Source organism: Hippocampus comes, unplaced genomic scaffold (genome assembly GCF_001891065.2).
Source record: "Hippocampus comes isolate QL1 unplaced genomic scaffold, H_comes_QL1_v1.1 scaffold96, whole genome shotgun sequence".
NCBI classification, from domain to species: Eukaryota; Metazoa; Chordata; class Actinopteri; order Syngnathiformes; family Syngnathidae; genus Hippocampus; species Hippocampus comes.
This window is the reverse complement of record NW_017806074.1, coordinates 353,657-367,140: the sequence shown is the minus strand read 5'-3', so window position 1 is coordinate 367,140 and position 13,484 is coordinate 353,657. Positions and strand designations below refer to the sequence as shown.

Here is a 13,484-nt window from a genome sequence, read left to right as displayed (position 1 = left end):
CACACACACACACACACACACACACACACACACACACATGACTGCAGCTGAAGGAAGTCCTGCTTTATTTATGAGATGGATCACTCCGAATGCCACAGGGCCCTCTTGAGAATTCAAGACGGCACACAAACAGTATTTGGTCTCTCATGCTCAGACACGCGCAAACACGAACACACACAAATCTACACTCGCTGCAGGGCCTCCGTTGCACAGTTGGTCTTTCTTGGCAATGCGCTGAGAGTTGAACGGCGAGCGATGAGCACAGTTCCACACTTCTCCCACCGGGTGTGTTACATCACCCACTCAGCAGCTGAGGCTGAACTTTAAATTTGGATGAAATGAAGTCCTCTGTCAAACTCGCACTCTATACTGCGGAGCAGTGATGAGGCGAGACCTAAAAGTGGGTCGCGGATTCATCTTGGTGAGTCGTAGACAAGTCGTAAAACATGACATTGGTACTTTTTTTATTTGAGTCATGATTTTTCACGCAAATCCAGTATTTACCGAAATGATGACTTTAAAACCGCGATACTATGTACGTTTGTGATGATCTGTGTTGTGCTCCGGCTAATGTACAATTTTTTTAGAATTTGAATTTTGTTGTAAACTGAGGACCCTGTGAAAAGGGGAATATTTTACTTGCCTTATATTCGGAAAATACATTTTCATGTACTGTAAAATGCCGTGAATAACACTCATTCAAAAAAAGGGTCCCAAATCAAGGGAGTTTATTTCCAAGAGGCTTAATAAGTAATAAGACATTGCACATTTAGATGTTAACTAATACAAAGACAATACCTTGGGATTGTTTATAAAAAAAAAAAAAAAAGACTTGTGTATAATGCATTTCACACACAACATGACGCAACGTGCTTCACATATTACAATTAAAAATACAAGATTTAAAAGCAAAGAAACATAAAGAGAGTTTCCTAAAATGACTACAAGAGCATAGAGTACAAGAACAAGATTTTCCAATACGTGATTTTAAAAAGAAAATGGAGAGAGCTTCATCAAAGGTAGCGGAAAACAGCATCATTTTCTTGGTGCGTTTTGAATCTTCATTCATTCATATTATTTACTCTGACAATATAGGATATTGGCAAGGTGGGAGACTGCATTAAACACAATTATCAGGCACTCCCTTGCGACGCCAAATTACGGTAGTGCAAAATACAAAGACAGCAAGCACCACGCCTGGGTGCAAAGGGATCCCGCAATGCCGCGTCGTATTGTAGACGTCAAACCAGCCACTGGACTAACTGGCAGCCGTTTCCCCTCCAGTGTCAAAGACGATTGGCAGATAAACTAATAAATTCTCTCGAGCCACCGCATCTGCTCACGTAGCTCTCGTGCTGCCTTACTCGCACGGCGGCTAGCAGCTATTTAGCGCAGATCATTACTGTGTGCTTGGAGCAGCTGTTTGTCGGAATATAAATGAGTGTTTGTCGTTCGGCATCATTGTATGGATTGGAGAGGGGGAAGTTCACCACTGCTGTTGCTGTAGTTTGTCCCCCTGCGGGCAAATACGGTAGCAGTTTGTTGATGTTCTGAGCACAGTCATGTGCAATGGGGAATCTGCATTTAGTGCAGGGTTAGTATGCCATTCATTTGATTTGATTTGATTTTTATTACCGAGAAGTTCTTCGGTTATGAAATGGTGTATACGTACTGATTTGTGGGCGCAGTGAACAGGAAAAAAAAAAGAGCAAAATGCACAACTTACCATGCGCAGGATTTGCTGATTGGCAGATTTCAATGTGGACGGTGAGAATATGGATGTTCATATTCCTGTCGTGTTCCTGCAAGTTCGTCCCGCATTTTGTTGTGACACAAAATGTCGCCTGACCAAAACCTCAATGTATTGCTGAACATATTTTATAGTTATGTCATGCAAAAACAGTGTCGTATGTATTGGATATCTTAGGAAAAACAGCGTTCAACAAGAAAACATTTATTTTTTTTTCAAAACCTGTAAAGGGAACATTTACAGGTTTTGCATCTCGGCCGTTGATAAGTTTGCTTGAAAAAAAGTTTTTTATTGTCAAAATCTTAAGTTAATAGTAAACCTCAATTCAAAATCCACACTAGTTAATAAGAAAAGCCAATTACCATGTTATTGTAACTTTATTCCTGGAAAATAATGATTCGCATGCCAAGTAAAATTTGGCTTTATTCCGGAACGATTTCCTTTTTTTTTTTTTTTTTTAATATTTTGCCGACCTTTTGTCATGTAACATTACTCTTGGTACTTTGTTTTTACATGTATGTATGTGTGTGTGTGTGTGTGTGTGTGTATATATATATATATATATATATATATATTTTGGTGTAGTGCTAATACTCTTTTATGTGCTCATTAATGAAACAAATGCAAAACCAATTCGATTGAAATTACTTCAGCAGCAAATAGTTGGGTTCTACTTGATAATATTTCAGAAAAAGTGTCCCCCCCTTTGATTTTCCTTTGAAAGCTTCATTTCCTGTTTCCTTCCTTCCTGAATTTACACTCAATTCTTTCTCTTTATTTATTTCTTTATTTTTATGGTTGTGCCAGGGGACGTGAATACCACACCGGAGCGCGAGAAAATAAAAACAGCAATGTTTCTTCGACTCTACCCGATGGAAAAAAAAAAAAAAAAAAATCTCATGCTCGCAGGTTGCGGCAGGTTGTTTCAGAGGATAGCTTTTGGGGAAACAAGCGAGAGATGTGTTTTTCGAGAGCCGAGATGTGCGCGCGGTGAAAAAGAGGTGGGCATCAAGGAGCCCCCACTAAAAAAAACCTAAAATAATCAATTAAAGTGAAATTAAGCTTCCGTTTGAAACACAAATGTCCAACTGCATATGGTTGGTGTGTGTAATTTTACGTGCTTTTAGCGCAGAAATTTGTAGGAATCCCAAAGGGTGACGGAAAGTCAGATTCTTCGGGAATATCCCTTGACTAAAAACGAGACCACCCAGTGATGGTTGCCACGGAGATTCTCTCATCAATGTTGGCTATGCTGATGAGGGAGAGCCCTGAAAAAAAGTGATGGAAAATGAAAGTGACATGCAAAATTGCTTATATGTGGGGCGAGGTCGAGTCAGAATAAAGGGGGGATTATACCTTCCTGTGACGAGAAACTGAAGTGTGTGCTGCAGCTGCAGATATTCACTTGACCAATAATGACTGCTACGACGACTACAAATGGTGGCGACAATTTGTGCTCAAAACCAGGAAATTAATTCGACTCCCTTATTTTGCAATGTCAACCCTTTTAACTTTTGACTGAATCTCTACTTTGACAGAAGAAAGGATCCCACTTTAAATGAGGGCCACAAAAGTTTATATTTTCCGATTTGTTATTCGGCTGGCTACACTCATGTTGAGAAAGGTTGCAGCGTCTGGTGCTTTGTCGGTACTTTTCCAGAACATGAAATTCCTTTGCAAAAATGGATTATTGCTGCTGCTAAAGGCAAAATATGGCCAGAGTGATCACTCAAATTGATTTTTTTTTTTTTTTATGGCATAACTTGGGGATGAAAGTACATCATCTGCATGGCAAAACATGAAGCATGTCCTTGGGCTTGTGGACTCTCAGGTTTATCAGCAAAGCAGGCACAGTTTGGGGTGCACTCCCCCCGCCCCCCCCCCCCATTTTTTTGTTATTTTTTTTTAAATCCCCTTGGTGGGTTAAAAGGAGTTCACTAAGCCTAGCCTCAGCATCGTCCTGTTTTGCGAACAAGACTAGCCGTCAATCCATAAACTGGTTGAGAGTGAATCAACAGCGCCTCTGTTGGTTGCAGCCAAGTATTGCACTGCTTTGTCTTGACACGATTAATCGGCGAATCATGCCCACCTAATTGACACAATTGTTCACGTTCATTTGATCGATTACTAATATATGTCTATTTGTTTTTATCCGTTTCAGTTAAAACCCCCTCCAGTAAACAGCCTCCCTGTTACCCTCATCTTCGGTCCGCGTTGTGCAATGCGTGTGCGCGTTCGTGTGTGTGTGGGTGTTGAGGCGACGGATTGAAAGCTTGTTCAGTTGATAAACTGTTCTCAGAGCCGCCAGTCAACATCTTTTAATGGTGACGCGAAGCAGCAGCTGTAGTTGTAAACGCCAGCGAGCTGCTCAGCGGGCCAAGTGTCTTTGAACAGGACCGTTGGGCTGATTAACATTGTCGCGCCTCAAAGCGAGCTGCTGGCTCTGCTCCGTCATGTTCCAGCGTTCATTGAGTTTATTCCAAATGTTCTCTTATTGCCAGTGAAGCAGCTTCCCTCTTGAAAAAAACGTGTGGGATGAAGTGGAAGCAGGGGGGGTAGGTGGGAATGAGTTCCCATTGGCTGAATGCTCCCTTGTGTTTGACCTGAATGGCAAACACAGAAAGCGTTGCCAGACTTTTTTCTCTTTAAACATCTCCTCTCCCTCTCTCTCTCTTTTTTTTTTTTTTTTAAATAATCCTCTTTAACGTCCCTTTTCTCTTTGTGCCGTGTTGAAAGAGCCCATGAGCTTTCCCGCCTCCCTATAAGGCATCGTGAAGGACCGGCAAAGGCCAGTTCAGCAGCCTGTCACTCATCTCCTATTTCAGTTCTCAAAGGAATGAACATCGTTTTCTGTGCGGGGGGATTCACTCATGTTTGATTGCTGTGCAACTGGAAATAATCCACCCAAAAAAACACACACACACACACACACACACACACACACACACACACACACACACACACACACACACACACCAAGGAGACCCAGTTTGGTGTCTAATGAAATTACGTCTAATTTGTTTAGCGCATTGTAGCGTAGTTCTATATTGGTTGCTGTAAAGGCAGTCAAGTGATGGCGCCTTTATAGATGTGACGCTTGCTGTAGCTGTCTCCCTGATGCACATAATTGGGCTGAGAGAAGGCCATGGGTACTTTGAAGCCATCGGTGTTCCTGCAAACGACCAGAGACTTCCAGGTGACAAAGAAATTGATATCATGTCGTAGAAGAGGGGTACGAAACTTGAATAGATAACCATGTGGCAGTTCTTGGAAGAAGTCAAAGCCATACAGTATTGTGGTTATTGAATTATTGGCAGACGTTGGCCGAATTAGATGGTCAAATGTTTATTTTTTTTTACTTTTGCAGTTAACATGTCAAAATTTGGCGTGTATTGCAATAATGCACCATTAAATCCCTGCGCAAGGACCGCGGTGGCTCACCCATCCATGCGGGATAAAACGTTGCAGTACAAAATGGAAATAGAAGCTTGGTGTGATTCAGCAGCTGTAGCCCGAGGCGGACAGAGGCCGCAGCTTGTTTGCATACCTCACTCCTGTTTTGTGGAAGAATCGATGTCACTGTAGGACTGGTCTTCCTCTCGCCTTGAATTTGGTCTTCTGTGTCTACTCAGCACTTTGTTGCAGCTGCCGGGTGGAAGTAACTCTTCTCCGCTGTCTTCGCTGCCGCGGCAGAGTTGAAATCTCTTTTCGAAAGCCATCGAAACTTTCCGAGCGCCGTGTTGCACAACTTCTCTCAAATCAAGTTTGACAGCTTCAGTGACTGCAAGCAGAGACACATGTATCTCTCCATTGTAGCACTTTCGACATGCTCATGCAATGATGTCAACCACTCCTTTTTCGTTTGTTACTCTCGGCTCCCTTCCGTAGAGATCCCACAACGTTGCTGCATCAGGGGCTTGACGGAAAACCTGGCCCCTTTCCTTATACACGTTGATTTATTTTTTTGAAGCATTAATATTCATTAGTGCAAAAAGCAATACATTGATTTTGGTAAGATTAGTACACAGTCCTAGCCAAGAATGCAATGGGCAGTGCAGAACGCGTGTGGAAAGCGCTCCGCATTCAAGTGAGTATTAAATGCAATTGTTAAAGCAGACAGCCAATAAAGCCCAGCGAGGCAGTGTATCAACACCTTTGCTTACTCGCTGTTAGCTTTGCACGCCATCGGTCCAAAAGAACACTTCGGGTTCTGCCACTGACCGGTGTCAGTCAAGGTATTCAGGAGGTTCAAGTAAGTTATTTTAAAGTAAAAAGGAAAACCTTCCTGTCGGTTGACAAGGCCGCATCAGCGTGTTGGTGTACATTCTGATATGTTTAAAAAAAAAAACGAATGTGAGGCTTGGTAAAAGAGATTTGGTGTAGATTAAGCGCATATTAGATCACTCCATTTACTATCAAATTGAACTTTTCATTTTTTGGGCTACGACATGTTTCTCGGCAAAAGTACAATTCGGAGCCCATTCCAGTGGGTTCGGGACTCGATGGTTCAATGAGTAACGATTAGTGAACGTGGCTTTTGGGTGCGAGTTCGAGCTCGTGTATGTCCTGATCTACACGTCATGAGCTTTAACCGAATAACCACCGTTTTTCTGACTTCTCCTTTTCCAAAGAACCTGGCAAATTTGATGTGTGGAGTTGTCAAAACTCGGGTCTGGAGTGACATCATCCTGGGCAGAAAATTACCTGGTTGACTTTATTCTCCTCATTCTGTGTCATTGCTGTTTCTTTATGAGTCAGCGGCAGGAAAACCCAGAAAATGTTCTCCTTTACAGGTAGTGCAACAGTTGTAATGGCTGTATCCAGTCATGGCTGCATCGTCTCACGCTTGGCGAAGATGACATGTAATACCTTCAAAAATGCTCCCCTGCACCCAAGAACCCAGTCTTTGCACACACAATTGGGTCTTTTATGGAACCTAATTTGGGCGGCTGCATTCCTCATTAGCCATCACTTTCTCTCGCGGTTGCTTGGCTCCTCCATTAGTATCCCTATCATACGATTGGCCATCCGGTCCGAGTCGTATCATGAAGAATCACTTGCGCAGAACTGAAGTCCCCCCACACTTGAGTCGCCTTCAGTTGTAAACTTAGTGTTGCTAGAAAATAAGAGGCATGCTTTTTTTTTTTTTCTTTTAATCCCTACGATTGCATTTCCAGCTGGAGGCTTTTGACATACTGCTTTGCTAAATATAAACCTGATTGCTCAGATGGTTCTCATGCCGTGAGACTTTTTTTTTTCCCATTACAAAACGGAAACAAATGGAGCTTCTCATATCCCAGCATGCATTTTTTCCTAACAATCTCTCACGACCCTGCTGTACCATCAGACTTGTCAGATCCCTTACAAGTTGCGGTTGTGTAGCAGTCGGTGAAGTAAAGAAAGGCCGACTGATGTTCTTAGAAATACAACTTCTTTATTTTGTCATTGAAAAACTAACGGCAGTCAGCCACTTAACGCTGGAATTATTTAAGTGTTGGTATGCAAATTAACACTCCAAAAAGCTTTGCCATATTATGTCATTTAACTTTTTGAGAAGCTGAACATCTCCTAAGGGCATATCCTATCTCACAGCAAATGCTGATGAATGGATTCCAAGAATTTAATTTGTTACACTTGATACAGCAAAGCTTAACGCACATCTAAAATTGGACTTTACATGATGATGACACGGCATTTTTTTTTTTGTAGTGATAATATTGTTTGGTCAATCAGTTAACTGTGGAGCTCAACTGAACTCTGTTGCTAACAAAAACAGCAGCACCCATTGAAGCATATACAGTATACAGTCTCTCGCTTGATTGACAGGTGTTTAACTACCTGTCAATTAAATAAATTAATATCCCTGACCTCTCTCTCTCTCTCTCTCTCTCTCTCTCTCTCTCTCTCTCTCTCTCTCTCTCATTTTCACAGGGTGACTCCATGAAAGATGACAGAGGAGGTGATTGTTGTAGCCAAGTGGGACTACACAGCCCAGCAGGATCAGGAACTTGACATTCGAAAAAACGAGCGTCTCTTCCTGCTGGACGACTCAAAAACGTGGTGGCGCGTCCGCAACACTGCCAACCAGACAGGTTACGTGCCCTCCAACTACGTGGAGCGCAAGAACAGCCTGAAGAAAGGCTCACTGGTGAAGAATATCAAGGACACGCTCGGTAAATAAAATTTGACTTTCACTGACTAATTTTCTGTCCTAGCCACTCACCTGTTGCATTCTGTCTTCACTAGAAATGTTTTGTCTCAACTCAACTCAACTGTATTTATAGAGCACTTTAAAACAACCACTGCTGTATACAAAGTGCTGTACATGGAGCAAATGTCATACATATACAACAATAAAACAATAAATGACTAACGAAGACAGTAGAAAGCACAAAACAGTAAAACTAAGATCAAGTCTGAGTCATGCTGAGCCAAAAGCCAAAGAATACAACAGAACAGCAGAGGCCCCAGAATTGAGCCCTGTGGAACACCACACGACAGTGGGGCAGTACGTGACTCAGAGCAGCAAAGGCTAACACAAAAGGTACATCGGACCTAAACCACTCAAGAGCGCTACCGCCAATGCCCACCAAGTGCTGCAAACAAGTCAACAGAATACTGTGATCCACTGTATCAAATGCTGCAGTTAAATCCAATGAAACCAGACACACATAGTCTCCAGTGTCATATGCCAAGAGGATGTCATTAGAAACACGTGTGTCAATGAACAGAGCCATGCCTATCCGGTCTCTTAAATAAAATATTTCCAATTTTAATCTGTATCGTTTAGGTGAAAACTCAAGGTCACTTGAGTTCATTTTTTAATATCCTTGCTGCACATTTTAGCACGAGCAACATAAAGTGAAATGTGTCAAAAATAAGCTTTTAATTGGGAGACTCTCTCTCTCTCTCTCTCTTTGAATGCCTTGGACTCTGGTTTCCATGCCAGTACCCTATTGAGCAGAAAAATGCTGCCCAGAGGAGTTGTGCCACAGCCTGGATGTACTGTAGCTCAACTTCTCATCGCCGATTTTGATTATTTTGACCATCGCCAGTCAGCACACCTTTCTTGCTTTGTTCTATTGATATATTATATTTGGTGGGTGTGTGTCACGTAAAATAACACAGTTCCCAACTGTTACTAGTCAGCCCTACTTCATCTTACAAGTACAAATGTGTCGTCCTACAAAGCCGACTGAAACATTCCATAAATGTAAAGTATACAAAGCAGCTCTGACCTAGTTACTGCTAAACTCGGATGCTTTACCTTCAATACCATATAGATAGTTAAACTGCAGCAAGGATAAATGATTGAATAATGACGAACATTCGAAAGGCAGAAAAAGCGTGAGAAAGCCATTTGTTATGACAGTTGCAGTGAGGGCGGGAGAGGGGCAGGGTGGGATAATATTTCACAATATTACAATTCATGTCAAGAGAAAATGGTATTTAAAACCAACTACAAGTCCAGTACTGTAACAAAATGTGATGGAGAGCAACATTGCGACGCGATCACATGTCAAAAGTGTAACTGAATATTAATTGCCACTGTTAAATGCCTTTTTTTCATCTTAAAAAAATGTGGGCTCTCACAGATAATCTTTTAAGATAAAAAAAAAAAAAAATCCTTGTGTGTGGACAAGCCCCAAGTGTGTGACACCATTTCTTTTTCAGTAGGAGCTCTTATTTTTGGAAATACGGCGATCATGCTGTTTTGATTGTCACGTTGACATTGCCAGCCAATTTTTTTTGTTGTTGGTAGCGATGTCGGAAAGCAAGAGGGTCAAAATTGTGAATGTTTCGCATCGGTTCAAGCTACACGACTCCTCGCTGGTGGTGTCAAAATTCAGAGTCGGCTGTTTTGACAGCCGGCATGGCACAGCCTGTCACCATCGCCCCTCCCCCTCTCCTTCCCCTGTTCTTTTACATCCTACCAGCGACGCTGTCCCCACATCAGCCTTTTCTCTCCACACTTCAATCACTGTAGTTGACATTTTTTTTGGGGGGGGGGGGTCATCTCTAGATTGATTACAGAAGAAATGCGGCCCTCTAATGGATATGCTGAAATGATGAAACCTTCCACTGTCCTACATCACATTATCGACTGCCACATTATGGCCTCATTTCATTTGGCAAAACGTCGGAAGCATCCGATGTTAAAAGCCCGAGCTTATGCTGCGCTGTCGGACATTTTCTTGATGAGGTGTTGAGTGAAAGGTGAGGTCAGGAGCTAATGGAACATACTCACATGCTTGAGTAGACAATGTTAATTAACTTCTCATCGCCGATTTTGATTATTTTGACCATCTCCAGTCAGCACAGCTTTCTTGCTTTGTTCTATTGATTTATTATTTTTGGTGTTGGCGAAGAGCGTGTGCGTCCTTTCCCGCTTATTCTCTGCCGCTCTTTCTCTGTAATTGTACGACCTTTTATCTACCTTTTTTTCCCCCTCCTTTAAAATTTATTATCAACAGCAATTGGATATTTGAAATGCTTGCATGCAAGGTTGGACCCCTGTTGTATCATAAATGTGGGGTGGTGGGTTGCGGGGGGCGGTGAAATGATTGTTAAATTGCCAAATTCGCTCTTCGCTTTAAAAGATCCCACCATGTAATAATCGAGTTAAAATGAAAATGCTCCTCTGAGTTAAAACTATAGAAACATAAAAATGTTATGAAAAAATAAATAATGAACACATGCACTGACCACAAAGCACATCTGCAGATGAGATGTACTCACTTGTCACAATCAGAAGAGGTGAAAGAAAACAGTCTACAAAAGGGTTAATAAAGGTCAAGTTCATCAATAATGTTAGTACCCGTACATCCAGGGATGATTTATTTATTTTTTTTAAGGAGCGGCTGCACAAAATTTGAACACAGCTCAACCCAGTTCTGCTTTGAGCTATCTGTCAGTCACTTCATTTACATGTCGCTATTTCTTGACTTCCACGCCGCTCTCCCAACAGGATTTCTCCTCTCTGAGTGGATGCCTTCCAATGTTGTCCCACAAGACGGAAGACTGTACGTGTGAAAAAATAAAAAAATGATTGCCGCTGATGTACCAAGCAACATTTCCTTCTATGGGTGAAGGTGTATTTCAATGAGACCGTGCAAGCAACAGGCCCTTTCGCTGAGACCACTTGGGAAGTAACCTTTTGTGTTGCATGTACAAGCAGCAGATGGAGAATCCTCTCCGTCAAACTCTCGCGCGCACACATACACACAACTATTAAACATGTAGGATGTTTGCCCGCATTATCCATAAACATGATCTACTTGTGATTCCCATCCCATTCCTCTTCATTGTCAGCTGTGGTCTTCGGCTGGCGAGGACCAGCTGCCAAGGGACAACTTTTATTCCCCCCCCCAGCCCCCAACAAGTTTCATGCTACTCTGCGTGAACCCCGCCACGCTTCCAACAATGCAAATGGGTCCCGCTCTGCAATCGGCGCTGACATTTTGTGGCATTTCGGCGGGGGCTCTGCGGGCAAACTGCGGGCGAGATAAGCTTTCAAGGCGCGCACAAACGAAAAGATTTGCCGACAAAAAGCCTCAGCCATCAGATGATTTGCTTTATTGGCAAATAGGCGTCACCATTCAAATGGAACACCAGTTTTATCGCCTGTGCTGTCAATTTAAATGTCGTCGCTGTTCATTGGACTTTCAAAATTAAACGGGGAGTTGTTTTTTTTTTTTTCTCATGTTAAAACAATCCAAGCAACAAAGCAATGTTCTTCTCTTAACTCATTCAGTACCAGCCAATTCTGGACCAAGTCTGAAATGACGTTTAAAAACGTCTTTGGGAGTGAATGAGTTAAACGCGTCTGCTATGTCCAGAAGCCTTTTTCTTCCTGCCCATCCATCAAAGTTGGCTTTTTCCAGTCTCCTTGTTCTTTGTAACCAATGCAGAGTAGGCGGTACAAAGGGGAGCAGCACTTTGCAAGCTTCAGAGCTACGACCTAGCCTGTTTATGAAATGGAAGAGCAGAAGACCAAGGACAGTGGTGAAAAGTTAAACACCGAAGACTATTCTTGCCTTGTGTTAAAATCATCTTATATCAACCTCTTCTGATTATTAGTACAACCAGCAACAAGTTCTCAAGACGCGTGAGACGTTTTTAAATGCTGTGAGAGTTTATGATCGTTTAGACAAAGAAAAACCCCCCAAAAAAACGTTCACAAAAAACGTTTCAGAAATTGAAAGCCGCGATGAAAAAAAGAAAAATGTTTCACTCCGACTATCGGTGTCTTACATGAAGTTGCGCCCATAATAGTTTCGACATCAGAACCCTCAGGAGTAGGGTGGCTCAGGGATATTTTTTTTCTGTTGGGTCTACTTACTCGTGTTTATTATGCAGAGTGCTACACTTGCCTGCTGCTCACTTTTTAAAAAAATTCATTTGTATGTGCCTGTATTTTGTAATTGAACTCTGTTTTTGCATAATGCAACCTAACCACTGGTAAGACCAACACAGATTTTTGTTCATAATTATGTCATTGGGTTAATTGAAATGTTATGCATCAAAATTACTACTGGTATCGGTGTTCGGTATCGGTAACGGTGAGTACTCAAGAGTGACTACTCATACTGGTTTTTTTTTCTTGAAAAAAAGGCATGTTAAATTTACTTATTATTATTATTACTTATTACCGAACTTGGTCGTTTTCAAAGATCCATTTCAACGTGGGTGCTTTTGACATAGTTACAGGTAGTACATGAAACACTTTAAAAGCACAAAGAGAAACGTCTCGTTTTTTTTACTCGATCATTGTTCCGCAAACATACCATTAAAATACACTCTGTCTCCGTCAAGAGATGTTTGAAGTCAGTCAAGTGGGGGAAGTCGTAGCTTTGATCCTGGATGTGGCTGTCTGTCCCGGGCCCTTGGTGCCTGCTCCAATTTAGCCTCCCTGACTACGCTGTCTATTTTCAGCCTTTTGATTAGCATTGGATGCACATGCGCATGTCACGACTCCACAGAACACCCAGGAGAAATGTGATGGTATGTGAGAGGGGGGTGGGGGGTGTGGGGTGTGCACCCAGCGGGGCGTTGTGGAGAATCGATCTGTCCTCCGTTGCTCTGGTTTTCTCAGGATGTCAAGTGTTCTTTGCTTGGGACCGCTGCTCTTTTCCCTGAGGAATGCCGACCTGCCTTTTTCTTGTTGCTATGACGACCTAAGAGCGCTCTGCAGAGGGTTAAAACCCGCTTGGGCACGGTACATGGATTCTTAAGTGGCGATGGCGAGTTACAAACGTAATGGTGTTTTTTTTTGGGGGGGGGGCTTCTCTTTTTTTTTTTGCACGGCTGCATCGCGCAGTCATTCTGCAACCAGTCGTGATTAGTTGCAGACTGTCTACAACTAGTTCGGCTTCAATTCCGATTGACGAATCGCAAGGGAATGACATCACGACAGCACAGATGTTTATGGCCATTCGGAATAAATAACCTAAAGCCAGCCGCCACATCCGACTTATATCCGCATAGAAAAGAGGCCTGGGTCGGATTTGAAAAAAAATCGGAAATGTCCTGTTCGCATTGTACGAAAAAAAATTGTCGGTGTTCGTGCTAATAGACAACCGGTCATGTTGTAAGCACATTCCAAAAAAAAAAAAAAAAAAAAAAACTCATTCAAGAAACATATTGAACAGATACTACAAGATGTATTTTTTGTACATTTAAAAAAAAAATGAAATACATGATGTAATTGTGTTTTACAAAGTTATTTAAACGG

The 13,484-nt window shown here is 42.1% G+C and overlaps 1 protein-coding gene across 1 annotated transcript in view; it reads left to right on the top strand.

The window, feature by feature from the left end:
• The window catches only part of nck2a (NCK adaptor protein 2a), a 27,137-nt gene that overhangs the window by 9,637 nt on the left and 4,016 nt on the right, over positions 1-13,484 (top strand). Inside the window, exon 2 of the mRNA XM_019894422.1 lies at positions 7,682-7,930. Coding sequence (XP_019749981.1) covers positions 7,698-7,930 — 233 coding nt within the window. The 5' untranslated portion in view covers positions 7,682-7,697. The remainder of the gene's footprint in view (positions 1-7,681; positions 7,931-13,484) is intronic.